This window comes from Acanthochromis polyacanthus, chromosome 10 (genome assembly GCF_021347895.1).
Source record: "Acanthochromis polyacanthus isolate Apoly-LR-REF ecotype Palm Island chromosome 10, KAUST_Apoly_ChrSc, whole genome shotgun sequence".
NCBI classification, from domain to species: domain Eukaryota; kingdom Metazoa; phylum Chordata; class Actinopteri; family Pomacentridae; genus Acanthochromis; species Acanthochromis polyacanthus.
This window is the reverse complement of record NC_067122.1, coordinates 30194203-30222130: the sequence shown is the minus strand read 5'-3', so window position 1 is coordinate 30222130 and position 27928 is coordinate 30194203. Positions and strand designations below refer to the sequence as shown.

The following is a 27928-nucleotide window of genomic DNA, read 5'->3' as shown; positions in this document are numbered from 1 at the left end:
TCCATGTAGACCTGTTTCAGTTGTTTGAATCAAAAAGCAAAAAAACATCAAATTAGGTTCTGGTATGTTGAGCGTAAAGCTAGAATTTAAAGCATCATGAAGGTGTTGATTTGGCCAAAAGCTAAAGTGACAGCTTGAATTCTGGGTGTTGGTCAGACCTAAATGCACTTCCATGTAATGTCATATTTAAATATCTGTAGTCTTCATGTGCAGCTGTTATGTTAGAAATGAGAAGCTGCATTGCTCAGAAAAATAAATATATTAACATTAGCACACGATTAACAGCTTTCTGCCAACATCCCTCTCTTGAATCATTTGCAGTAACGGTGCTTATTACCATCCTACGGTGTTTTACATTCCTCTTGCACCAACCTGACTGAACTAGGCAGCACGTGATTGGTTCATTTTGTGTGGAGTTGTATGATGTGTAACATGAACATGGAAGTGTTTGTTAGTTTAGCTTCAAAGTAATTCTTGACCAATAAAATAGATGTAACTGTAGAGTTACAGTAACAGAGTCATCCAATTCATGTTCATAACCTGCAGTGTTATTCAGAGTGACTGGGGTTGTTTTAACCCCCCTATTGTCACGAATTCCCATCATACCACTTTCATTCAGACTGCAGTTGCGATAGTGTATCCCCAAAGCAGGTTTGTGCATATTCAATACATACCTCAGAACCTTTTGCAAGCACTGGTTTCTGGCAAGACCGGTCAGAGTGGGACCTAATTATGTTATTATTATTACATATCTATGTATCTATGCTCTATGTGTAATACATAAATTAACAATCTGCACTTAACTTAGCATCAGCTGGAAAGCAAAAACACAAAAAAAATGCTTTTTATCTAATTGTAAATAAATTCAGGTGTCAAAGGGTTAAAAAAAACTTGCTAACTTTTCATCCTCATCAACGAGGCTTCTTTAGTTTTAGTGATTGGAGGGTATGTCTGACTTTTTAGAACCTCCACATCACCACTAGTCTAGTATTAGAACTGAATAAGCTTCTTGGATTGGCAGCAAAACCTGAACTGTGTCATAAAAAGTCCAGCTGCTCTGAATCCTACTCCACCACAGTGACCAAAGACAGAATAAACTGTTCCTCTTTCTTGTAATACTAACCAGGACACAGGCTCAGTCCTGATCTTTAGTCACTGGACCAATGCTTCCTCTGTGAGCTGGATCTCCTGAGAGTCATCAGCAACAGCATTTATGACAGAATCTAACAAACCAATGCTGTGTTAAGTTTCTGATTGTCCTCCTACCAGTACCCCACTCAGGTTTTAGATCACCTAACCAGACTTCCCACGAGCAGTTGTGGCTTTGACATAGTCATGAATCTCCTCACACTGTTAAATCTGGTGCATAAATTGCTAATGCACTTTTCAGAGTTTCTTGTTAGGTTTTGTTTTCTTTTTTGTTTGTTAACAGATTCTGACTAAAGTAAACCCCAGTTCTTCACTGGAGGGACTGAGGCTGCATGTATGTTACTGACCATCTTTTTTTTCCATTAAATATTTAATTTGTTACTCATATGGCCTTGTACACTTGAAACAATTGCCCTCTGTTGCCACAAGGAACAGAAAATAGTTATCATCATTACTAAATTGTGTGACATTGTTCTGATCTACAACATGTTTAATGTGGCAGACACAGTGAGGAACAGTGCTGTCACCCCATGCTGCTGCAGCTCCGTACAGCTATGGGTGCAAATTAAAGCATGCTGCCCCATGGGGGATGTCATTAACAGTCTTTAGGGACACAGTCATGGATTTTTATTTTGTCTCTTTGTTCTCAATAATGTGTTTGGAGGTGAGAGGGTGGTCTCATGCTAAACATGCATACAGCTAAGCTCACAAAGTTATATGTTTGTTCATTTATAGGTATGGTAATAAATGAATACTTTTATGAAATGTGTTTAGGAGGTGCAGTGCCATGATGTGCAGTGAAGACATTTCACATGATGTATATAAGTCAGATACACTGCTTGTCTTTTAAAGGCAGAGTTACTGCTTTGTTTTCAAAGGCCAAAATAATTAAATTTTGTAAAAGAATATTTACAGCAGGCACACTTCAGGCTGCAGAATCAGTGGGATCACTGATCTCTCTGCCATGGTAATTCTCTGAACTGCAGATTTTTAAATTATTTAATTTCAGTTTAATGATGAATAGTCTTTGGCAGATTGATCTGTCCATTGTCAGATCACTGCGTGGAACGGTTCAGCACAGGCAAGAACAAACAACAGCTGTGGGGACCTCTGCTGGTCACTTCACAGAACATAAGATGAAATAAGATAATCCTTTATTACTCCCCTTGTCCGGGGAAATTTCCCATGTTACAGCAGCATGTATCATACAGTAGAGCAACAATAAGCAACAGTAAACATTAATCATCACAGTAAACAGTAATCATAATAACAATCCTAATATTTTCACGAGTGTAGAATGGAAAAAAGTGACTTATGGAATGATGAGAAGTACAAGAGGCTCAAATAGTACAAGAACTGTGCAGATTATATGATAAAAGCCAACGTGATAGAGTCCAGTTTTGTTTTAACATCAGCCATTGTTGCTGATGTTATAAAGTCTTATAGCAGATGGAATGCGATAGCGCTCCTTGCAGGTTAGGTGTCTCAGTCTACTGTTGAAAAAGCTCCTTTGAGACATCACAGTGTCATGCAGAGGGTGAAAGGGATTGTCCATGATGGATGTGAACTTTGCCAACATCCTCCTCTCACCCAACTCCTCTATGGAGTCCAGGGAACAGTCCAGCACAGAACTGGCCCTCCTGACCAGTCTGTTCAGTCTCTTTCTGTCCCTTTCAGAGCTCCCTGCTCCCCAGCAGACCACAGCATAGAAAATAACAGACGCTACCACGGAGTCATAGAATGTCCGGAGCAGAGTCCTGCACACTCCAAAGGACCTCAGTCTCCTCAGCAGGTGGAGACGACTTTGGCCTTTCTTGTACAGGACCTCTGTATTGTGTGACCAGTCCAGTTTGTTGTTGAGGTGAACACCCAGGTATTTGTATGAGTCCACTATCTCAATGTCCATACCCTGGATGTTCACTGGTGCAGTTTGAGGTGTCCTCCTCCTGCGGTAGTCGATGGTCATCTCTTTCGTCTTACTGGCGTTGAGCTGCAGATGGTTTCACTCACACCAGTCAACAAAGTCAGAGATGACTGTCCTGTACTCCAGCTCGTCCCCATTAGACACACACCCAACAATGGCTGTATCATCAGAGAATTTCTGGAGGTGACAGCTCCCAGAGTTGTAGTGGAAGTCCGATGTGTACAGGATGAAGAGAAAGGGAGAGAGCACTGTCCCCTGTGGGGACAGTGCTCTGCTGACCACTACATCAGAAACACAGTCCTGCAGCCTCACGTACTGTGGTCTGTTGGTGAGGTAGTTGATGATCCAAGCAGCAGTCTACTCCCGCTCCCTCAAGCTTCACCCTGAGCAGGGAAGGCTGGATTGTGTTGAAAGCACTGGAGAAGTCAAAGAACATGATCCTCACAGTGCTGCCGGTGTCCTCCAGGTGAGTCAGTGATCTGTGAAGCAGGTAGACGACTGTGTCATCCACTCCAACGTTCGGTTGGTAAGCGAACTGCAGTGGGTCCAGATTAGGGCTCACCAGGGGGCGTAGATTCCTGAGGATGATCCTCTCCGTCATCTTCATCAGATGAGAAGTGAGGGCCACAGCTCTGAAGTGGTTTGGTTCCCTGGGGTTCCTGGTCTTTGAGACAGGAACCAGGCAGGAAGTCTTCCACAACACAGGAACCCTCTCCAGACTCAGGCTCAGTTTGAAGATGCGGAGCAGCACCTGACAGAGCTGGTCTGCACAGTTTTTGAGGAGTCTGGAGCCGATTCCATCAGGACCTGCGGCTTTCCTGGTCTTGATCTTTTTTAGCTCACTTCTCACCTGATCAGCTGTTATGGAGAGGCTGGGGGTGGAGGAGGATGAAAGGAGAGAGGGTGATGGTGGTGGGGGGTGAGACAGGGGGAGGTGGTGGTGGTGGGGGGTGAGACAGGGGGAGGTGGTGGGGCTGTTTGTGAAGTCCAGAGGTGGTGGAGGGTGGGGGGAGGAGGAGAGGTGCTGTTGGTGAGGTGTGAAGAAGGAGGTGGCTGGTCGGTGCTTTGATGAGAGGGGGGAGGAGTGGGAGCAGAGTCAAACCTGTTAAAGAACAGATTCAGCTCATTGGTCCACTCCCGGTCTCCTGCTGCAGCACCCCTCTCATGGCCTCTGCTGTAACCAGAGATGGATCTCAGGTCTTTCCAGACCTCCCTTGTGTTATTATTCTTCAGGTGAGATTCCATCTTGATCCTGTAACTGGCCTTGTCCGCCTTGATGTTCTTCTTTATCTCCTTCTGCACCCTCCTCAGCTCCTCTTTGTCCCCAAATCCAAAAACCCTTCTCTTCTCCTTCAGCAGGGTTAGAGAAAAACCGCACTTTCCTGGTCGGTACGATATTCCCTGCACAGAAGTTAATGTATTCTGTAATAGTGTCTGTCCGTGTGTCGATGTCCACCCCGTGTGGACCACACAGCACATTCCAGTCTGTTGTCTCAAAACAGTCCTGCAGCACCTCAGAAGCCTCGTCAGACCACTTCTTCACATACCTTATGGTGGGGGGTTGTTTCTTCACCCTTGGTATATTGCACCATAGATATATACAAACACTAGATGTCTCGAGACGGAGTCGGCGGCGTCGTCACTTGGCGGCCATCTTAGGACAGGGGACTGCTCTGGCGCACTGTACTGTAGTCAATGGTAAGGTGGATGATTTCCTCACTTTAACACTCACAACTCGCTCAATTCTTGATTGATTTACAAACGGTTTAGTTTATTACAAACCTTATTAACGTGGCTATGATTCAGGTTCAATTCCGAAATCGCAGCTTTTCGTTTTGAAAAATGCGGCATAGTTGTGTGTCTTTTCTGCCTGGCTACTCACATTGAAGATGGTGTTACTCACAATCTGATTTTCAATTATTAGGTTTTCCTGAGACCAACGTTTTTTTGAGAACCTAATCTTTAGGCGAAATTACATTCTTTGTGGTTGTGGTTGTATTTATTTGCTTGTTAAGAGACTTTGATTGAGACCTTAGACTTATTGTTTGTGTACATCTATGCCTGGATTAGTGAGCCTGTAGCCGAAATGCATTGTGGGTAATGTAGGCACCGGGTTCATGAAAAGAAAAGACATCATCTCTTTTTGTTGTGCATTGATTTTGGTTGAGCTTTGTTTTTATCTGTGCATTAGAAAGCTGATAGTAATAAAAAAAAGTGCAATGTTAAATATTAAAATTACATTTACATCCATTTATGCTGAAAAAAGCTGATATCTGTGTTCATTATTATATGAATTCAATGGTTTTAATTATTCTTATGTAAGCAGTAAAACAAGTACATCTCTGACGTTTATAACAAACCAAGCTGTTCTAAAATCGGTTGAAAATTGAGCAATCTACAGTGATTTTAAAATCCATGCTCCATTGACTTTAATGTTATGAGTGATCGAGCAGCCCTGTCCCAAGATGGCCGCCATGTGGCGACGTCGCTCCCCATAGGCTGACAGCGCTCATGAGCCATCTAGTGTTTGTATATATCTATGTGTTGCACCAGGTTGTGATCTGAGCTGCCCAGCGGGGGGAGGGGGGAGGAGCTGTATGCATCTTTGATGTTTGCATACAGTAGGTCGAGGGTTTTACTGTCTCTAGTCTGGCACGTCACGTACTGTGTGAACGTGGGGAAAGTGGCAGAGAGCGATGCTTGGTTAAAGTCTCCTGAGATGATAATACGGGACTGAGGGTGAGATGTTTGCAGCTGGGACACTTCACTGTGGATGATTTCACAGGCTGCAGTCGCATCAGCCGATGGCGGGATGTACACAGTAGCAGCTATTACATGTGAAAACTCCCGGGGCAGATAGAACGGACGCAGATTAACGGCCAGTAATTCAACATCCTTAGTGCACAGCCGCTGTTTTACGCTAATGTGCCCAGCATTACACCATCTCTCATTCACATACATCGTCAGACCCCCTCCCTTCCTCTTACTGCTCTTCTTTACGTCCCGATCCGCTCTGACTAGGTGAAATCCATCCAAAATTAATAAAGAGTCCGGGGTCTGTTCGTTCAGCCATGACTCGGTAAACATCAAGATGCTGCTTTCCCTGTACTCCCGCTGCTGCCTGTATCTATCTATCTATCTATCTATCTATCTATCTATCTATCTATCTATCTATCTATCTATCTATCTATCTATCTATCTATCTGTCTGTCTGTCTGTCTGTCTGTCTGTCTGTCTGTCTGTCTGTCTATCCATCCATCCATCTATCGTTTTGGCTTGTGTTGCACTGATGCAGTCATATGTAAATTTCAATCTTATGGTGAGTTTGCTTGTAAAGTTTCATATTTTATATACTATATTAAAGTAGGTATTGTTCTTACAAAGAGAGGCTGAGTCAAATAACACATTAATTAAATGAAAGTAACATTTGCAGAACCCAGCAAATTTATCAGCCTGTTTGTTAACATACGCAGTTCATTTGATTAAACATTCCTTCACTTATGATTTCATTGTGAACTACTCACACAAACCCACAGTGACCTGATTATTGATTATTAGTTCATGGTGAGCAAAGTGTGGTCATAACTATCATTTGCTATGAAGCTATGTCATTGCTCTTTATCATTAAAGTCTATAAGCAAAGGCCCAAGCAGACACTCATTGAAGGCAGAATGTGGTTGACATCTTGTGCTGTAGCAGTTAAAAGCAAGGTGCCTCACTGGCTATAGTGGTTTCATATTTCATCTCCTCATGGGTGCAGAAGGAAAAATTGTTGGTGTACTACCTTCAGCTTTCTATCTGGGTAACGCAAACACTGTTGGAACCTAAAATTATACAATGAATCAGATTCTGTATTGGAGCACAGATTCTGCCAAGAGTGTCAAAAAAGGGGTAATCAGTAGCATGGCTACTTTGGAGAATCTAAAATAGAAAACATGTTTTGTTATTTCACACTTTTTTGTTGACTGCATAATTCCATACGTGTTCATTCACAGTTCTGATGCCTTCAGTAAGAATCTACAGTTTAAATAGTCATGAAAATAAAGAGAAACCATTCAATGAGAGCTTGTGTCCAAACCTTTGACTGGTAGCATGTATTTGACTCCACCTTCCTGTAAAGTCCATGACAGCGATGCATTTTCATTACAAACTAATTTAAATCAGAAGTGAGGACATGACAAGAACAACAGGTTGTTTCCCACCATTTTACTTTTCATTCTGTGAAATAGTCTGGTTCTGTCCATATAAACATATAAACACCGCTGAACCATATCATCATCCACAACATCTGTACAATTGTAAAAACAAAAACAGAAATCTTGATATGCTTCATTCCGTTTCAACCACGACTGAATTTGCAATTCAGATGACGGTGAACATTCGCTGTTTACGTTGGATGAATCTTCTTTGTTCGTCTTTCAGAGGCCACATCCTGAACCTGCGAGCGTCAGTTCTTTACAGTGTTTTACAGGGCAGATCTGTCCAATGGCGAACATTTTACTTGGTCACTGAGAAACATCTGAATTGATCAACTTACAACAAAACTGAAGCTGTGATTATGCTGCTCAGATAGCATGTCAAAGGCCTGTAGAGGACTGATAGTCAGGCACAGGGAAGTTCATATTCAGTTTTTCAGCTTCTTATTGACTTCACATGTCTGTTTCTTTTCCTCCTGGCACTTGACATAGATTACAAAGCTCAGAACCACTGACACTTTTGCATAATGGAAGAAAAATATGAACTCTGAAAGTAAACTTCAAATTAAACTACAAAGCGTTTCAATTCTGGTGACTGGCAGCACTGATCAGCAGACTCTCACAGTGAACAAATGAAGCCACATGACTGCACATCCTTCACTGCATGTGTTCTCTCACCACGGTGGACAAGGACAGCAGCAGAAAACACCACCTAAGCAGACCATGGGTTATTCTGTCAGCAGTCAAGAGTAAGAACTGAATCTGAAATAAAAATCAAACGTTTTCCCCACTGTAATTAGCTGCTATTGAAGAATTTTTAATAATACTCGGGTGCTCAAACCTGCCTTAAGACTTTGCCCAAAAATGGGCAAAGTCTCCAATCTGGTCTTATTGGAAAAGGAAAAAACAACAACCAAATGTCGATCAGGTGAAAGGTTTTTGCAAATTGATGTCAACATGTTCAGTTTTGACCACTTCTGCATTCATCATGTCCATGTTTGCGTGGAACAGCAAACAGATGATACATGGACCTCCCCTCTCCAAACAAAGCAGCTTTGATAGTCAGGATCCTGGTAGCACTGCAACAGGAGTGTCGATGCCGTTGTAACTGAAAAAGGAGCTCGTTGGTCTCTAGATGTAGTCGTCATCCACGGGTTCTCCTGGTGTATCACAGTGGTGAAGAAAGAGAACCACCACTCTCTGGAACACTCCTCTTTTACGCTGTCTGCGCTCTGAGATCTCTTCCCCAATGGTCTCCATGCAGATGTCAGCAGAAAGTTGTCCTTTCCGTCGCGGGGCATAGATGGTGGCTGCCACAAAACAAATCACAACAGGAAGAAAAACATTTCAAGTGCGAACATGATCCTGATCTGTCTCTGGAACAGGGACAACTCTGAGTACATACAAGTAAATACGGAGAATTCACATGAAGTGACTGCTGATTGACCAGATGGATGACTTGGACTCACTGTTTTCATCGTCCTCAAAATCGTAGCGGGCGTAGCTATTAGGATCAGCTGCTCTCAGAGTCCTCAGCCAGGGGAAATCTGTGATCATGCTGTAGGGAGCACCGTCCACCACTCCTAAACAGCAATAAAGAAGACAGTGAGCATGCTGCCTTTCTTCCATATTTTTTTATAATTGTACACATTGTTTCTTTATTTCATCTAGTAGGAGAGTAACGATACATGTATTCCTACTGAACCGTACTGAACCAAAGTAGAGAATTGTTTTAATTACGGAATTTAAAACCTCATCGTGCCCACAGTTGCGGTGGACCTTCTCTGGCTCACAATCGCACAGTATTGCCAAACTAAAAACAAGTAGGAGTTTCCAGTGGATGACAGATGTGACGGATCGTTTATTCTTCTGCTGGCGCTTCATTATAAACCCAGTCTGTATGGCTTGAGAATAGGATGGCTAATGCTAACAACAACAAAACAAGAAGCCAGAGGTGGAAGACACTCCGGTGTCAATACAATCACCTGTTTGGAATCACTTTTGTTTCCCAGTGAAGTACGAAAAAGGAGAAAACAAGTTGACAGAAAGAAAGCCGTATGTTGACACTGTGAAGCGGTCCTCAGCTATGCATCCAGCAACACGTCAAACTTAGACACACATGTGAAAAAGCACCATCCAAGCACAAGTATCCCTGCTGCTAGGAAAAACCAGCAAACTGTGCAAATGATGCTCCCAACATCATTTAATCAAACCCTGCCTAGCAATTCAGAACGGACTAAAGCAATAACCAAGTCCATTGGTGTTTTCATAGCAGCAGATCTATGGCAAGAGGTTTTAAACATAAGATGAATGTAAGCTTACATTAACTTTACATTATTGCTGTGCTCTTTGTTATAGATAAATGACTACAGTGTGTATTTTTTAGCCTACTAGTATTTTAATATATTTATGCTGCTAAATCAGACCGTACTAACTGGTATTGGTTTTTTTTTTTTTTTTTTAAAAAGCAATTACATTAAAGTATAATTTGTATTTTAGGTGATAGATTATGAAGTTCCTTCTCGTCCACACTTCAGCCAGAAAGTCAGACCAGCTCTGTATGAAGAAACCAAATCTGTGTGGTTCATGACTTGTCCATCTGCTGCAGGACTCACAGCTGAAGGGTGACATCCAGAGCTGCAGAGAGCTTCTGAACAGTGACTGTCCATCACATCACCTCTGACTGGGACACAGTGAGCCATGTGAATATGTGTATATATATATATATATATATATATATATATATATATATATATATGTATATGTATATAATTTTTTTTTATCACTGAACTTGGTTGTTTGTATGTCTTCCTTTTATACAAAAAGTAATCTCAGGTGTAGTTACAGCAGCTCAATAAGCTGGAATTGTTCATGCTGCACTTTATTTTATTTAGTTTATTTGATAATGAGAACTATGCAGCAGTGTTTCTATTCCATTTTTATACATTTAATTTGACTCACTGAGTCGCTAACAGCTCTTTGCTTTAAGAATATAAACATGTTTTAGATGAAATATGAGCACTTTTTAAAATTTTTCCTCTTAACCAAGAACCGAACCATGATTTTAGTGTACCGTTACACCCCATCATCTACTAATTGCTGATTACAATTGTTGTTTACTTGTGCTGACCTTCAAAGTGATATAGGGCGATCAATGCATCATGACAGATTAAAATTGATTTTGAACACACAGACTTAAGATATAAGACCAAACTAATGAGGTTATTTCTTAAATGCAAGCAAGGATTAAATCATATCCTGTGGAATTCATTCTGTTTTCTTTTCAAATTAAGCCCTTAACTCTCTGGTATTCATCTAACTATTTAATGTGTTCTGGGGTCAAAATTTAACTAAAAGAAAAAAGAGGCATCATTTTCTTTGTTTTGTTTTGGAACTTGTATCAGAAAAAACACATATATTACTCATTATAGACATCAGAACTATGAATGAACACATCCGGAATTATGTAGTAAACACAAAAGTGTGAAATAAGTCAGAACATGTTTTATATTTTCGATTCTTCAAAATAGCCACCCTTTGCTTTGATTACTGCTCTACACACTCTTGGCATTCTCTAAATGAGCTTCATTTAGAGAATGAAGCTCATTCTCTAAATGACACACATGTGACACACATTTCACATGTGTGTCTGAAATGGTTTTCACTTCATAGGTGTGCCTTGTCAAAGTTAATTTGTGGAGTTTCTTGCCTTCTTAATGCAGGGATGTGATTTGAGGAAAGTGAAATTATCTGAAAAATTCAGCCAGGGGTCTGGGGGTCAGCGGGTCCAGGGCAGCGCCCGGTGGGGGGACAAGGGGGGCAAAGCCCCCCGAAGCTCCTGGGTTTTAGTGTTATTTAAGTGTCAAAAGTGGACTAAAATAGCAAGTAAACATAAAAGAAACAAGTCATTATATTCATCATATACACATGTATTCAAGTCAATATGTAATATGATAAACTAACAAGGAGCAGAAATTATAATATATATGTATGAATTATATTGATAGTCTATATATGATTTATATAATAATTTTCTCTGATATATTGATTATATTAATACTCCATCTATGATTTATATATATTCATTTTCTCTGATATATAACTTCTATTTATTGTTTTATATAGAAATATGTGTTCATTAGTCAGTATTTTGTTTATATATGTATATATAGCGTAATCATATATTGTCTCTTCAAATTATTAAAATAAGCTAATTGACTTTACTGCCATTATCTGCTTCTCTAACATATATTAGTGTGTGTGTGTGTGTTTACAGTGTTTGCAAAATACTTGTCTACAGTCGAGCTTAATATCAGAATATTCTATTACTGTTAATCCCGCTATGAATATTAAAATACGCCAAACCATTTGTCCTGTATCATAGCTACATGTATGACATTTGCAGCAAAAAATAAAAATAAAAACGCGTGAAAATCAGTTTAATATTCAGAGTTAAGATGGATTAAATGCGCTGTCAAACAGCACTGAGTGGTGCGGGTGATCGGACCAAGAGGGCGGCCGTATTTCTCGCGTCTACTCTTTATTATGTCTATGGTTGCAAGTACACACTACTGATCCCGTATGTTTGGTCCTGTTGTCGCGTCTCTTCCCTCCGCCGGGTGAAAAAATTGCTGGGCATTTGGTGGTTAGAGCGCTTTTCGTACAATTTCCTGGCATGATTTGTCGTTTTCATGTGGTCTATCAGCGCTTGGCATCCTCTGTCGCTGTATTTTGTCTCATCGTCGCACACCATGCACCTCGCTTTCCCAGCTACATCTAACTTTCGATAATGCTCTCCAATCGTTGTTTCCAACTCGTGCTTTTGCCAGCGCACTGTTGACAACTACGTGCGATCCAACCCTATACCCCTTACACCCTATATTTTTTTTCTCATCGAATTTGGGCGATTCACGTTGGGTCTCAAAATTGATACACCAAATAACATGCCTGATACGGTCTCGGAATATCTAAAAGTCGTACCTTGGGGGAAACGAAATCGGATTTTTTGGGGTGAAAAAAATCAGAAATTTTAATTTTTTTTTTTTGAAACGTAAAAAAAGCGGAATTCCGCGAATTTGCGGAAAAATCACATCCCTGTTAATGGTGTTGGGACCATCAGTTGTGTTGTGGAGTAGTCAGGTTGGTCTTCTTCTTCTTTTCCTTTCGGCTTTTCCCTTCAGGGGTCACCACAGCGAATCAATTGCCTCCATCTAACCCTGTCTGCTGCATCCTCTTCTCTCACACCAACTACCTTCATGTCCTCTTTAACCACATCCATAAACCTCCTCTTTGGTCTTCCTCTAGGCCTCCTGCCTGGCAGTGGGAAACTCAGCATCCTTCTACCAATATATTCTCTCTCTCTCCTCTGGACATGTCTGAACCATCTCAGTCTGGCCTCTCTGACTTTATCTCCAAAGCCTCTAACGTGCTGTCCCTCTGATGTACTCATTCCTGATCCTATCCATCCTGGTCACTCCCAAAGAGAACCTCAGCATCTTCAGTTCTGCTACCTCCAGCTCTGCCTCCTGTCTTTTCCTCAGGGACACTGTCTCCAGACCAAACAACATGGCTGGTCTAACCACAGTTTTGTAAACCTTTCATTTTAGCTGAAACCCTTCTATCACACATCACACCTGACACTTTTCTCCAGCCGTTCCAGCCTGCCTGTACATGCTTCTTCACCTCTTTTCCACACTCTCCATTGCTCTGGACTGTTGGCCCTAAGTACTTAAAATCCTCCACCTTCTTGATCTCTTCTCCCTGTAACCTCACTCTTCCACTTGGGTCCCTCTCATTCACACACAGATACTCCGTCTTGCTGCGGCTAACCTTCATTCCTCTCCTTTCCAGGGCAAACCTCCACGCCTCTAGCTTCTCCTCCACCTGTTCCCTGCTCTCACTACAGATCACAATGTCATCTGCAAACATCATAGTCCATGGAGACTCCTGTCGAACCTCGTCTGTCATCCTGTCCATCACCATAGCAAACAAGAAGGGGCTCAGAGCTGATCCCTGATGTAGTCCCACCTCCACCTTGAACTCCTCTGTTACTCCTACAGCACACCTCACCACTGTCTTACAGTCCTCATACATGTCCTGCACCACTCTAACATACTTCTCTGCCACTCCAGACTTCCTCATACAAAACCACAGTTCCTCTCTGGGCACCCTGTCATAAGCTTTCTCCAGATCTACAAAGACACAATGCAGCTCGTTCTGACCTTCTCTGTACATCTCTATCAACATCCTCAAAGCAAATATTGCATCTGTTGTACTCTTTCTTGGCATGAAACCATACTGCTGCTCACAGATGTTCACCTCTGCCCTTAGTCTAGCTTCAACTACTCTTTCCCATAGCTTCATTGTGTGGCTCATCAGCTTTATTCCTCTGTAGTTGCCACAACTCTGCACATCTCCCTTGTTCTTAAAGATGGGCACCAGCACACTTCTCCTCCATTCCTTGGGCATCTTCTCACTATCCTGTTGAACAACCCAGTCAAAAACTCTACTGCTACCTCTCCGAGACACTTCCATACCTCCACAGGTATATCATCAGGACCAAGTGCCTTTCCACTCTTCATCCTCTTCAATGCCCTCCTCACTTCATCCTTATTAATCTTTGCAGTCACCTCTTCTACTCTTCGTTCTCTCTCATTTTCCTCGTTCATCAACTCTTCAAAGTACTCTTTCCATCTTCCCATCACACTATTGGCACCTGTCAACACACTTCCATCCTTATCCTTTATCACCCTAACCTACTGCACGTCCTTCCCATCTCTGTCTCTCTGCCTTGCCAACCTATACAGGTCAGTCAGTCTTACTGTCCAACCTAGAATACAAGTCATCGTAAGCCCCTTGTTTGGCCTTTGCCACCTCTACTTTCACCTTACGCTGCATCTCCCTGTACTCCTGTCTACTCTCTTCAGTCCTCTCAGTGTCCCACTTCTTCTTAGCTAACCTCTTTCTCTGGATCCACTCCTGTACCTCCTCATTCCACCACCAAGTGTCCTTATCTCCTTTCCTTCCAGATGACACACCAAGTACTCTCCGACCTGTCTCCCTGATCACATTTGCTGTAGTTGTCCAGTCGTCTGGAAGCCCCTCCTGACCATCCAAAGCCTGTCTCAACTCTTTCCTGAAAGTCATACAACACTCTTCCTTTTTCAGCTTCCACCATTTGGTCCTCTGCTCTGCCTTTGCCCTCTTCATCTTCTTCACCACCAGGGTCATCCTACACACCACCATCCTATGCAGAGACCGAACAAGCTGACCAAGAGGGCCAGCTCTGTCCTGGGCTGCCCACTGGACTCTGTGATGGATGTGAGTGAGAGGAGGATGTTGACCAAGCTCTCATCCATCATGGACAACAGCTCCCACCCACTGCACCGGACTGTAGTGGAGCTGAGCAGCTCCTTTAGCACGAGACTCAGACACCCTCAGTGCAAGAAGGAGCGCTACCGCAGGTCCTTCATCCCCACTGCCAGTAGTATAACACTACTGTGTAGTTGTTATTATGTGCAATATTTATTATCTTATCTTGTACTTGCACTTTCGTGACTTTTTGCACTCCTCTGTTTTTTGTTCCTAAGAGCCCTGTAACAGTAAATTTCTCCTTTGTGAGATCAATAAAGTCTATCTTATCTTACACTCTCATCTACCACTACTTTGCAGTCACTGATCTCCTTCAGATTACACCGTCTACACAAGATGTAGTCTACCTGTGTGCTCCGACTTCCACTCTTATAGGTCACCCTATGTTCCTGCCTCTTCTGGAAGAAAGTATTCACTACAGCCATTTCCATCCTTTTTGCAAAGTCAACCACCATCTGTCCTTCTGCGTTCCTCTCCTGGATACCAAACCTGCCCATGACCTCCTCATCATCTCTGTTTCCTGCACCAACATGTCCATTGAAGTCTGCACCAATGACAACGCTCTCACTTCTAGGGATGCTCTGCATCACTTCATCAAGGTCCAACCAGAATTTCTGCTTCTCCTCCAGCTCACATCCTACCTGTGGAGCATACCCACTAACAACATTGAACATCACACCTTCGATTTCTAGCTTCAGGCTCATCACTCGATCTGAAACTCTTTTTACCTCCAGGACATTCCTAACAAATTCCTCCTTCAAGATAACTCCTACTCCATTTCTCTTCCTATCTACACCATGATAGAACAACCTGAACCCTGCTCCTAAACTTCTAGCTTTACTACCTTTCAACCTGGTCTCCTGGACACACAGTATGTCCACCTTCCTCCTCTGCATCATGTCAACCAGCTCTCTATCTTTTCCTGTCATAGTTCCAACATTCAAAGTTCCTACTCTCAGTCCTAGACTCTTGGTGTTCCTCTTCTCTCTCTTCCTACGAACACACCTTCCTCTCCTCCTTCTTCGACCAACAGTAGTCCATTTTCCACTGGCACCCTGTAGGTCGACAGCACCGATGGCGGTCGTTGTTAACCCGGCCCTCGACCAATCCGGTATGAAAGTCTTACATTTGATTCGCATGATTGATTTGGCCAAAGTTTTACATCGGATGCCCTTCCTGCCACAACCCTCTGTATTTATCCGGGCTTGGGACCAGCACAATAAGACACTGGCTTGTGTCCCCTTGGTACACACTCCTATTTGACAACTGTTAGAATCCATATTATGGCAAGAACCAATCAGCTAAGTAAAAAGAAACGACAGTCCATCATTACTTTAAGAATGGAAGGAGAGTCAGTCCAGAAAACTGGAAAAACTTTGAATGTATCTCGTAGTGTAGTCGCAAAAACCATTCAGCGCTACGACCACACCAGCTGACATGAGGAAAGGAAGACCAAGAGTCACCTCTGCTGCTGAGAAGTTCATCCAAGTCACCAGCCTCAGAAAAAGCAAGCTAACATCAGCTCAGATTAGAGCCCAGATAAATGCCTCACAGAGTTCTAGCAGCAGACACATCTGTACATCAACTGTTCAGAGCAGACTGACCAATCAGACCTTTATGGTCCAATAGCTGATAAGAAATCACTACTAAGGAAAAGCAAGAAGTAGAAGAGATTAGTTTGGGCCAAGAAACACCAGGAATGGACATCAGACCAGGGGAAATGTGTACTTTGGTCTGATGAGTCCAAATTTTAGGTTCCACCCGTCGTATCTTTGTGCGATGCAGAAAAGATGAACAGATGGTCTCTACATGCATGGTTCCCACCATGAAGCATGAAGGAGGAGGTGTGATGGTGTGGAGGTGCTTTACTGGTGACACTGTTGGGGATTTATTCAAGATGGAAGGCACACTGAACCAGCATGTCTCCCACAGCATCCTGAAGCGACATGACATCCCATCTGGTTTGGTTTAGTTGGACCATCATTTATTTTCCAACAGGACAATGACCCCAAACACACATCCAAGCTGTGGAAGGACTATCTGACCAAGAAGGAGATGATGGAGTGCTGCTTAGGTCAGATCACCTGACCTCAACAGTCACCTGACCTAAACCCAATCCAGATGGTTTGGGATGAGATGAACCACAGAGTGAAGGGAAAAGGACCAACAAGTGCTCAGCATCTCTGGGAACTCCTTCAAGACTGTTGGAAAACTATTGCAGGTTCTACCTCATGAAGCTCATCCAGAGAATGCCAAGAGTGTTCAAAGCAGTCATCAAAGCAAAGAATCTCAAATATAGAACATGTTCTGACTTCATACTTTTTGTTTACTACATAATTCCATCTGTGTCTTTTCATAGTTTTGATGCCTCCAGTGAGAATCTACAATGTAAACAGTCATAAAAAATACATTTCCTGCTCATTTCTACCACAGTATTTAAATGCAGGCACAATTCAACAAAAATATCTTGAAGAAGATTGTTTAGTAGATGTGGATGTGAATTTAAACCTGCAGTGGTAAACTAAAAACCTCTGAAGCGTAATGTTGGTGTGACTATATTACCCTCTAGTGTGTAGATGTCCCGCCCCCAGGGGTATTTGGGAAACCTCTTTACATCTTCTTCTGTCCTGGTGGCCTCTGGAAAGAACTCGTACTTGATTAACTCTCTAAGGGAGACACAAACAAAGAGAGATCAGTTCATAGTTCACTAGTCATTGATCAAGTTTAAATGGAAATCAAGTCTCATACTTGCATATTGACAATACGGAAAGTTTGACTGTTCATTGTTTTGCTAGTTGCAGATCTAGGATGGCAGTAAAAATGTTTCATTCTAAGTCTATCTTTTCCAAACTGTTTGCCCACCTAAAAATTTGGTGTTCTGTCACAAATAATGCTGTCTTCTAAGTTGTGTATCAGATCCAGATGAAAATATTTCTGCACTTTTCTTTTTTACCACAATGAGATTCCATTAAAGGTTGGTAGGTACATATCAAATTTATTGACCGCTGCCCCTACAGGCAACATCTTCTTTTCAGAATGTTGGCATCAGAATGATTCCAAGCACAACATTTGGAATAAACCATGGTAAACAGTTCTTTCTAACATCAAAGAAGACTTTACTCACTGGCTGATGTTGGCTATCGTGTCCATCCAGCTGCGAATGCGAACTTTGTTGCGTATGTTTGGAGGGTTGCTGAATTCGTGCACTATAGCAACATGATACGGATAGGGCCCTTGGAAGAGCTGACGTTCCAATGCTACTGGATCAATCTGAAGAGAGGAGAGAGAAGTAAAGACTGTGAGTGTTCCAATGATGGCAAAGACAACCAGGGAGGATTAGAGGAGGCAAAGGGATGAAGAGAAACAGTGAAATAAAAAAAAAAAACAGTGTTAGTTAAAGCTGGAATGGTTGGCTGGACAGGTGCTGTTAACGTTGTTGTGAAGCACGGAGATATGAGATCCCAGAATCAGCCACAAAGGGGAGACTCTGACCGAACAACAGCTAAATAAGGGAACATTGTGATATTATAACCTGTGATTTATGATCAGATTATGCCATAACCTAATGAATGTGTTTGAACTAACCAAGTGTCTATTTTTTACGTTCCTTAATGTTGAAACAATGTAGAAATCAGAAGAGTGCCTCATTCAGAAAGAATGATGGGTTGATTATTTTTTGGGAAAATGTCTTTTCTTTATACATTTTTATAAGTTGGTTGTTTCTTTAAAAATGTCCTTTTTACTGATTTGATAGGTTTCAGAAAGAGTTTTGATAAATGTTCAAATAAGAGGGTTTTAACTTTGTAATGAGGTGAGAAGTCACGAGCAAAGTGAACCAGGGTCAAATGATTCATCGTAAAGATTAAACTCAAAATAAATTGGAATAAGTCTGGAAAATGGGAGACGGGCTGTCTAGACAGTCCAAGATAGATTGTTCCAGTTCCTTAAAAGTGCAGGTGTCCATGCCGACAGTGCATGGTACACGTGTGTACCCCCCCATCTTCCCCCCTCCCCACGTGAGTGGGGAGGGGGGAAGATGGAGTCATTGCATATGCATAAGGTTCAGTAAACTATAAATTACATCTGATCGAGACGCAAGTTGGGAGTCGTTGCGGGGGTAGCCACCTGGCTGCAACCCAGACATCAGTCTGAGCACAAGGGAGGATTACCACGTAACTTTGGATGAGTGGAATAACTTGGTCTGCAAAAGGAATAACTGTTCTGATGGAATTATGGATTAAAGGAACTGCTCTTTCTGCATTGTTGGAGGATTACAAGACTGTGATCTGGATATAACACTGACTGATGGAGTATTACTGGAATTTATTATTTCCAAAGGAATAACACCAAAGGGGATTACAACAAAGATTTTATTGGCCCAAACAGCAAAATTGGATACATGCAGATCTGAAATCCGGTCTAATACTCTCTTTCCAGCTTCACCCTGGGTTCCTGTCAGGGCTCAGGTGAGCAGCCGGGTGTGGCCACACCGTGCTGCTCTACCCACTCCAAATTACATATTTTGCATGATTATTACTCTTCTTTTAGGAAAGCATGATACCAGTTAGGAGTTAGGATGAGTGATTTGAATATTATCTAATGTTTGATTATTTGTCTGATGATTTATTGGCTATGCTTTTGCCCTGCTAAATATATTTTAAATAAAGCATTATCCTGCAATTAAAGACAACAAATTGCAAGTGCTATTTTTTATCCCTGAATAAATGCTTATACATCTAGCTCTGGATGTAAAAAGTCAGATTATTGCGTGCATAACAATAGTAGAGGTTCTGAAAGGTTACCTAATCATAGGGGCCAGGTTGGCCCGGTATAAACATATCCTAGAGGTTGTCTATATGTCCATAACCTCTGAATTGAACCTAGCAACTTACCAAGTGCAAGATCCATAAGAGGGGAAGCTGCCGTTAACAGGCGTGACTGGTGATTAAATTTAACTACACCGAAGTGGCTACTCGGTTAAATTAATTATTGGAGGTAGAAGGGATAGGCATTTGGATGTAGGCAGTGAGAAAGCTAGGCGAATTTCCCTCGTTTACCAGCTTAACAGTTCTGCAGCATCCCTCTGAGCTAGATTTCAGGGGGCAGTAGAACCAGACCCGTAGGATGGAGAGCGGGTCCAGTGATTCCTTGACAGCTGAATAAGTTAATTAGGGGGTCTCTGGCCCTGAGGATCAATAACGTCCAACAGGTATCATTAGATGGTTTAAAAGACACTGGTGGCCCATTTGGATGCATAAACTCTACTTTGGCATACTCCTCGTACACAGGAGTTCTAGGTCCCAAACAACAAATATGTAAACTTTGAACAAAGTTTGAGATGATGCAGGCAAACCCATGGACTCACCTTACTACCAACAACTTAAAGTCCAATTTCTCTTGATTCAGCCTCGGCTAATCGAGACTTCAATGACTGAGAATCTTTACAGACATCTCTTCTTGCTGAGCAACTCATTCTGACTGGATGGCAAAGTCTCAAAAGAGTCCTAAGCCTCTAATCTCTTTCTGTCAATCTGATTCAATTCAGTTTTCTTTATATAGCGCCAACTACAGTCAAATTGTCTCAAGACACTTTACAGAACCCATATGTTTGAAACCCCAGAGCAAGCCCCAAGGCAACAGTGGCAAGGAAACACCCTTTTAACAGGGGGGGAAAAAAAAAACCTTGAGCAGAACCCGGCTCTTTATGTGGGGGGACCCATCTGCTGCTGGCCGGTGGGTTGAGAGAGACAGAAGAGGTAGAGAGGTGGAGAAATCTGATGCCATCTGAACACGTCTGCTTTAATGCTGAATGTGCTTCCTGATATTTTTAAACGGAAGTTGTGATGGAAGTTGCAATGGAAATGTTAAGTTCAATCTGGTGAGATCGGACCTAATGACATTTCAATATCACTTTCTACATGGCACAGACTAAAAATGCATTCAGTTGCATCAACATATTACCATCTTCCTGCAGTTTGTAGAAATCTTTCCTCTGAGTGTCTCTAAAGCAGGGAACTGTGTCCAGGTGAGCTGTCACTCAGAGTTGTAATTTATAAGCTAGAGTTAAATGATTTATTCCATAGCGGATGTATATATTTTAAGTAACTAATACTGTAAATATCAAAACTTTCCTCTCATTGTTCTTTGAAACTTTACCAGAGCAAAACTAATTTCCAAACTGCCAAAATCCAGAAAGCACACGAGGTGTGGTAGCAGGGACAAACACCGAAGAGACTAAAGTAGAGTTCCAGCTTTGACTGCACTCATTAGAGTGTTTTTGAAACTGCAGCTACAGATCTGGAGGAACTTGCAGTGACTATGACATCATACATCAGCATCTGTAAGGACACGTGTATACCAATTAACATACAATTCCTACTCTTACACATACAATAACAAACCCTGGTTTACAGCAAAACAGGCCAAGGAAGAAGCGGGAGAAGTCAGGAGTGGAGAAAAAATCCTGTAGAACCAGGTCAGAAACACACTGCCAAAGGAGATCAGAGTATCAAAGAGGTGCTATAGTGGTCAACTTTGCCATGCCTACATGCCTAATTGTCTTGAGATGCTGTCATGTGACAGGCTGATAAGAGAGTTGTGTTAACAAGCAGTAAAAAAGGTGTAGCTAATGAGGCGGCCAGTCAGTGCAGACATGAAACAGTCCTGCTTAAAACAGAGCTAAAACCACAAGTTAGCCAGTCATGGGGAAGTTAACCATATTTTAAGGTTAAAACTTGAAAGGCACACCGGAGACATGACAGACTTTCATTAATTGTCTGAAAAGGGGCACAAAGTGGGACAAATAACATCAGTTAGATATAACCTTAATGGTTTAAAATGCATAAGAATAATGAGTAACAACGGACTGGTTGTAAGCGTCCTGACAAAAACAAAAAAGATCAAATATGCAAGATCTACAGGGAAAATGCTCCTGGGCTGCAGGGGATTTTTCAGTAGCAGTGTTACAAGTGGACACTAGGAGAAACACTCTTGAGTAGCAGGCTGCAGAGTCCTGGTGAGTTTTCTTCTTTTGAATTGCACACCTTAATTCTATTAACTTGTAGGCTACAAATAAAATCAAGTTATTTAATTAGGCTGAATGGCAGCGCTGTAACCAGCTCTCTTAATACATTCACAGTTAGAACTCATTTTGTAAGGAGACAAAAATGGCATCCCACTTTACCAACCTGGTGCATAGGGCGCATGTAGATGATGCGGTTCCTTTCAGGAGGCATTCTCAGTATTTGATCGAGGACCTGCTCCATCTCCAGTTTCTTACACTGAGCGTAGTCAAACCTGTTCACTATGGGGGCACTTTCCACTTGCAGCTGCTTCAACACTCGACATCTGGTGGCTTTTAAGAGAAAGGGAGGACACAAAGAGCCAAATCTGTTTGTGACTGAACGTTTTCCCAGTTAGCACAGAAAATAAAGGGAACATGAATGTATAAAATGTCTGCCAGCATGAGCTGTCAACACAGAGTATAGCAGATATGAGAGGCTTCCAGAGGTTAACTGGATATTCAACACGATAGACAAAGGTTATAAGGTATAATTTATTACCTAATTTTAGTCACATTTGTAATTTTATAATGATTCCCTTAAAAAAGGCTAATTAATCAACTGGTACTGCGCAACACTCTAACACAAAGTTTGCTTTTTTGGTTATTGTTTGTATGACGTTATTAGTGAATTTATCCAACACTTCGGTCCAGTCAAATCCTGACAAAATTACATTAAAACACCTATGAATATTCCATCTCCGTAGCATGCCTGGCGACCAATTAGATCTACACAAATATTCACAACTTCAATATCAGACGACAAACTCTGCACATGTAACAAATTTTGTGTTTCTTAAAAACGATAGCGTACATTCAGAAATCATACGACATTGTATTAGTTCGCTGTCACAGGTTCCTACAGTGACAGCTTTAGGTTGAAGGTTTTCACTACATTTCAAAAGCACATCAATACGACTCTTGAGTGTCTTTGTCTGTCAGTTACCATGAACAAACATCATCTTGGGGCAGTCTTTGAGGACAAGGTCAGTGATGCCACAGTTGGTCAGAGTGATTCCCACAAGGTTCTTACTCTTCAGAGACAAAACCTGTGCAAGCAAAGAATAGGGTATCTTAATTGAACGAATAACCAGTATACAGTGCATGCAGCTGATAAAGCCAGTCATACCTGCCCCTTACACGGGCACCATTGTTCAGTGGTAGATTTTAGTATCCAACAAAACCATTTGCAACAGAAAAGCAACAGAAGAACAGAAGACAAATACGTAATTTTTTTTGCATATTGTTGCCATAGCAAATGTGAAAAATAAATTCTTTAAACCTTGCATGGCCCACTCTTCAATAAACAAATGTCTACAGTTTATACTGTGTTTGTGTGTGTGTGTGTGTGTGTGTGTGTGTGTGTGTGTGTGTGTGTGTGTGTGTGTGTACACCTGTACGTGGTCATCCTCAGTAACTGGGTCTGAGGTGCTGGTTGATTTGTCAGCCATTCGTTTCCTCCTTACGGCTACTCGAGGCTTGGCTCTTGAAAGATCTATACAATAATAACAGGAAAATATCACCAAAATAACAGAACAGTTTGTATTACACTACCTGCTGATAAATAGGCTGTCGGCAAGAAAAATAAAACCACACACCATGATTCTAGTGTGCATTTCTTTAAGTACTCACAAAAAACAATTCTAAAATAAATGCAGTAGAATCACAAGTAGCCTTCTTTTCTCACACATTTATCTCACTTGTCAAACCTGTCACCAGCATTACCCACAAAGTCAGACGTTTAGGTGCATGAAGCCAGTGTGATAAAACAGCCTGGTGCCTGTTGAGGAGCATGCTACAGACTCCTGGAAAGTTTTCTTCTTTTGAATTCCACGCCTTAAGACTTTTAAACTCGTAGTCTACAGACCAAACTGAGAGTTACTCAGTTGAGATCACTTGAACAAATGTGTCGATTTTAGTGCAGCTGGTTGTAGAGACATAAAAGGACTCGTGTAATGTTAGCTGGCTGATTAACCCAACCAGCCAACAGAATGTAGAATACAGAATACAGCTTGTTGTCTTGTTCTCCAAAGACACATTTTACACGAAATACATATTTTGCCATGTCGATTTCCAGACTTTGTATGCCATGATTTTGAATGGTACAAGGACTAAAGCAGACAATTTACTGTTTATGTTCTGTGATGACCTTAGTCACGTTTGACTTTCTGAGTGTTTCTCTTTTTCCTTAACTTCTGTGTCCAGCGTTTGTAACTTCAGTCTTACCTGTCTCAGGTAACAAGGACACCGAAGATGTGCGGGTGCAAGATCGGGTCAAGGGTCTCCTAGGAACAAAGTCCTCATATCTGCCGTGACTCTGCTGTAAACCTGAGCAAACAGCAGAGGCAGGTCCAGCAGGGGCGTCTTGTCTCTCTCCTTGTCCCGTCTGCAATGCTGGTGTAGTGGAAGCATGGTTTACAGAAGCACCTCTGGTCTCACGACTGTCCACGCCATCATGACAAGAATTTTGTCTCGCCCCAGTTTCCCTGCCTCCAATCTGTGCTCCAGAGGGACCCACTGTCCCAGCATTAGTCCTGCCAGCAGGTCTATCAGTGGTTGTTGTGGCTCTGTGCGTGGTGACTACCACCACCCTCCCACATCCACCCACATGGCCGGATGTAGCTGCCACAGGTCCAACTCTTCCTACAGAGGCAGACACTGGCCTCACACCAGCCCTTGATGCAGTTCCAGTACTCCCAGTGCCCTGTATCGTCCTACTGTCAGGCCCTGGCCTTGCAGCGGCCTCCACAGTCTCAGTAGCGATTCCTTTACTGCCAGTCCTCCTGCTGCTCTCAGTAGCAGCCTTCATATCGGCCTTAATCTGTTCGCTGGTCACCTGACAGCTCTTCTCACAGCTGCTCTCCAGCACTGGAGCTTTTGGCTGATCAACAGAGACCGACACGTCTACATTGTTGCACCGCCGTAGAGGAGTTTTTCCTTTACCTGGAAAAACATATGTACACATTTAGGACACTGGTATAGTTATATTCCTGCAAATTCATTTTATTTAGGCATTTATTCTAGATTGAGCATTTCATACTATGTCTAATTTTGTACATTTATAAAAAAAAACAAATTCTAATTCTTTGGAAGTTTTTCTGTTTATTTCTTTACAACACTGAATCATGATCAATTTAATTTTGATTTTAACACAAACGACAAAAAGTCAACTAATTAAAAAGATAAAATGTCAGATAAGTGGCTGCATAGTGATTCAACCCCTTTACAGTGCCTCATTTAGTTCAACACATGTGCAACAGGTGGACAGACGGGACACAATCAGTGAAACAGTCTGAGCACAGTAAGTGTGTGGACTGTAGTAAAAAACAAAAAACACCCCATACCTGCACCTGAGGGGTTCACTGGTCAAGCAGTAATCCTGGCTATAACTACATCGTGTGTGAGGGGCTGGATACAAGAAAATTTCTGAGTCAATGAATATCCCTTGGAGTAGTTAAATCCATCCACAGTTAAATGGACACATGCGTAAAATTGCCTGGAGCAGGCCACTCTCAATAAATGAATGCCTGTGCAAGAATCGATGAATGAGGGAGGTCACCAAGATACCATGACTCCTCTGAAGGAGCTTCAAGCTTCATTAACTGAGATGAGAGCAACTACACACACATCTGATGCCCAGGTTAGTCACCAGCTTGATGTGTAAGTGGAAAAGAGAGAGCCACTGTTAAAAAAAAAAAAGTTTCTTTGTTGTCCACTATTCATAATGACAGTTTGCCAGCATTTGAGTGCCAGTTACAGTAGGAGTTATGGCCAGTGAATGACTTTTAAATGTTTTATTTTTTTTAGGAAAGGATAACAGAATTATATTTTCTGCATATATTTAGTTTTCTCTGTTGCTGCAACAAAATGTGCTAAACTGTGATCCCAAAACTGGGGTAAACAGAGAACTGTGAATTTTCTATATACACACGTGGACAAAATTGTTGGTACCCCTCAGTTAAAGAAGGAAAAACCCACAATTCTCACTGAAATCACTTGAAACTCACAAAAGTAACAATAAATAAAAATTTATTGAAAATTAAATAATCAAAAACAGCCATTACTTTTGAATTGTTGATTAACATAATTATTTTTAAAAAAAAACTAATGAAATAGGGCTGGACAAAAATGGTGGTACCCATAACTTAATATTTTGTTGCACAACCTTTTGAGGCAATCACTGCAATTAAACGATTTCTGTATTTGTCAATGAGCGTTCTGCAGCTGTCAACAGGTATTTTGGCCCACTCCTCATGAGCAAACAGCTCCAGTTGTCTCAGGTTTGATGGGTGTCTTCTCCAAATGGCATGTTTCAGCTCCTTCCACATATGTTCAATGGGATTCAGATCTGGGCTCATAGAAGGCCACTTTAGAATAGTCCAACGCTTTTCTCTCAGCCATTCTTGGGTGTTTTTGGCTGTGTGTTTTGGATCGTTGTCCTGTTGGAAGACCCATGACCTGCGACTGAGACCAAGCTTTCTGACACATTTCTCTCCAGAATGCCTTGATAGTCTTCAGATTTCATCGTACCTTGCACACTTTCAAGACACCCTGTGCCAGATGCAGCAAAGCAGCCCCAAAACATTACTGAGCCTCCTCCATGTTTCACCGTAGGGACAATGTTCTTTTCTTCGTATGCTTGGTTTTTGAGTCTATGAACATAGAGTTGATGTGCCTTACCAAAAAGCTCCAGTTTGGTCTCATCTGTCCAAAGGACATTCTCCCAGAAGCTTTGTGGCTTGTCAACATGCATTTTTGCAAATTCCAGTCTGGCTTTTTTATGAGTTTTTTTCAGCAGTGGTGTCCTCCTTGGTCGTCTCCCATGAAGTCCACTTTGGCTCAAACAACGACGAATGGTGCGATCTGACACTGATGTACCTTGGCCTTGGAGTTCACCTTTAATTTCTTTGGAGGTTGCTCTGGGCTCTTTGGATACAATTCGAACGATCCGTCTCTTCAATTTGTCATCAATTTTCCTCTTGCGGCCACGTCCAGGGAGGTTGGCTACTGTCCCGTGGGTCTTGAACTTCTGAATAATATGAGCCACTGTTGTCACAGGAACTTCAAGCTGTTTAGAGATGGTCTTATAGCCTTTACCTTTAAGATGTTTGTCTATAATTTTTTTTCGGATGTCCTGGGACAATTCTCTCCTTCGCTTTCTGTTGTCCATGTTCAGTGTGGTACACACCTTTTCACCAAACAGCAGGGTGACTACTTGTCTCCCTTTAAATAGGCAGACTGACTGATTATGAGTTTGGAAACACCTGTGATGTCAATTAAATGACACACCTGAGTTAATCATGTCACTCTGGTCAAATAGTTTTCAATCTTTTATAGAGGTACCATCATTTTTGTCCAGGCCTGTTTCATTAGTTTGTTTTTTTAAACAATTATGTTAATCAACAATTCAAAAGTAATGACTGTTTTTGATTATTTAATTTTCAATAAATTTTTATTTATTGTTACTTTTGTGAGTTTCAAGTGATTTCAGTGAGAGTTGTGGGTTTTTCCTTCTTTAACTGAGGGGTACCAACAATTTTGTCCACGTGTGTAGCTCCCTACGCTCAGCCCAAAGGGAGGTACAATGGAAACCTTATCAGCTGTATTGTTGTGAATTCAGCATGTCTTATGTGTTGTGCTGACACCTTTTGCACAGGAAGCTGTCTGCTGTAAACAGGTCGGTGGCATTAGCCTTGAAACAAGGCCTTCTTCCTCCTCACTGTCTGAGTCTGAGATGACCAACGGGGGCTTGGGGATGGCAGCACCAGCGGGTCTGCACTGCTGGACTAAACCACTGGGACCTCAAGGTGGGAGGAAAATATCAACAAAGGCACACAAAAATGAATAACAGCTTTCCGATTGGTAAAATGGCAAGTGAAACTGTTGTTTTAATCATTCAAATGATTAAAAAGAGAACCCCCACCTGCTTGTTCCTCATCATGATGTTGAGGCGCTCCAGCTGAATGACTGGGACCTGGAGTCACATCAGCTTCTTCTGCTTCTCCACCTTTTGCTCCTTTTTGCTCCATCTGAGGCTCAGTCTCCATGTTTTCATCCTCCAAGACTACCTCCTCTTCCTCCTCTTCATCCTCTTCCGCCATCCCATTTACCTCCACTGGTGCTGTAAAAACACGTACACATTCTTTACTACTTTCACAGAGAACTCTATTGTTTGTAGCAAAGTTCCACTAATATTTATAGTGGGATTTTTTTTTTTTAAATTCACAT

The 27928-nt window shown here is 41.9% G+C and overlaps 2 protein-coding genes across 4 annotated transcripts in view; both read right to left on the bottom strand.

Annotated features, from left to right (window-relative positions):
* Nucleotides 1-2286: 2286 nt before the first annotated feature.
* The window catches only part of fbxo38 (F-box protein 38), a 50890-nt gene continuing 25248 nt past the window's right edge, over nt 2287-27928 (bottom strand). For all 3 annotated transcript variants that reach the window (XM_051954044.1, XM_051954045.1, XM_051954046.1), the window contains 10 exons: nt 27624-27821; nt 27346-27501; nt 23927-24643; nt 23095-23195; nt 22647-22749; nt 21828-21994; nt 17765-17910; nt 17203-17306; nt 8739-8852; nt 2287-8579 (listed from right to left, as the gene is read on the bottom strand). In XM_051954044.1, coding sequence (XP_051810004.1) covers nt 8401-8579; nt 8739-8852; nt 17203-17306; nt 17765-17910; nt 21828-21994; nt 22647-22749; nt 23095-23195; nt 23927-24643; nt 27346-27501; nt 27624-27821 — 1985 coding nt within the window. In that variant the 3' untranslated portion in view covers nt 2287-8400. The remainder of the gene's footprint in view (nt 8580-8738; nt 8853-17202; nt 17307-17764; nt 17911-21827; nt 21995-22646; nt 22750-23094; nt 23196-23926; nt 24644-27345; nt 27502-27623; nt 27822-27928) is intronic.
* LOC127535662 (craniofacial development protein 2-like) lies at nt 9710-16318 on the bottom strand. Its single transcript, XM_051954213.1, has 2 exons — nt 12521-16318; nt 9710-12489 (listed from the first exon to the last, which is right to left on the bottom strand). The coding sequence occupies exon 1, from the start codon at nt 15918-15920 to the stop codon at nt 14907-14909; it is 1014 nt and encodes a 337-aa protein (XP_051810173.1). The 5' UTR covers nt 15921-16318; the 3' UTR covers nt 9710-12489; nt 12521-14906.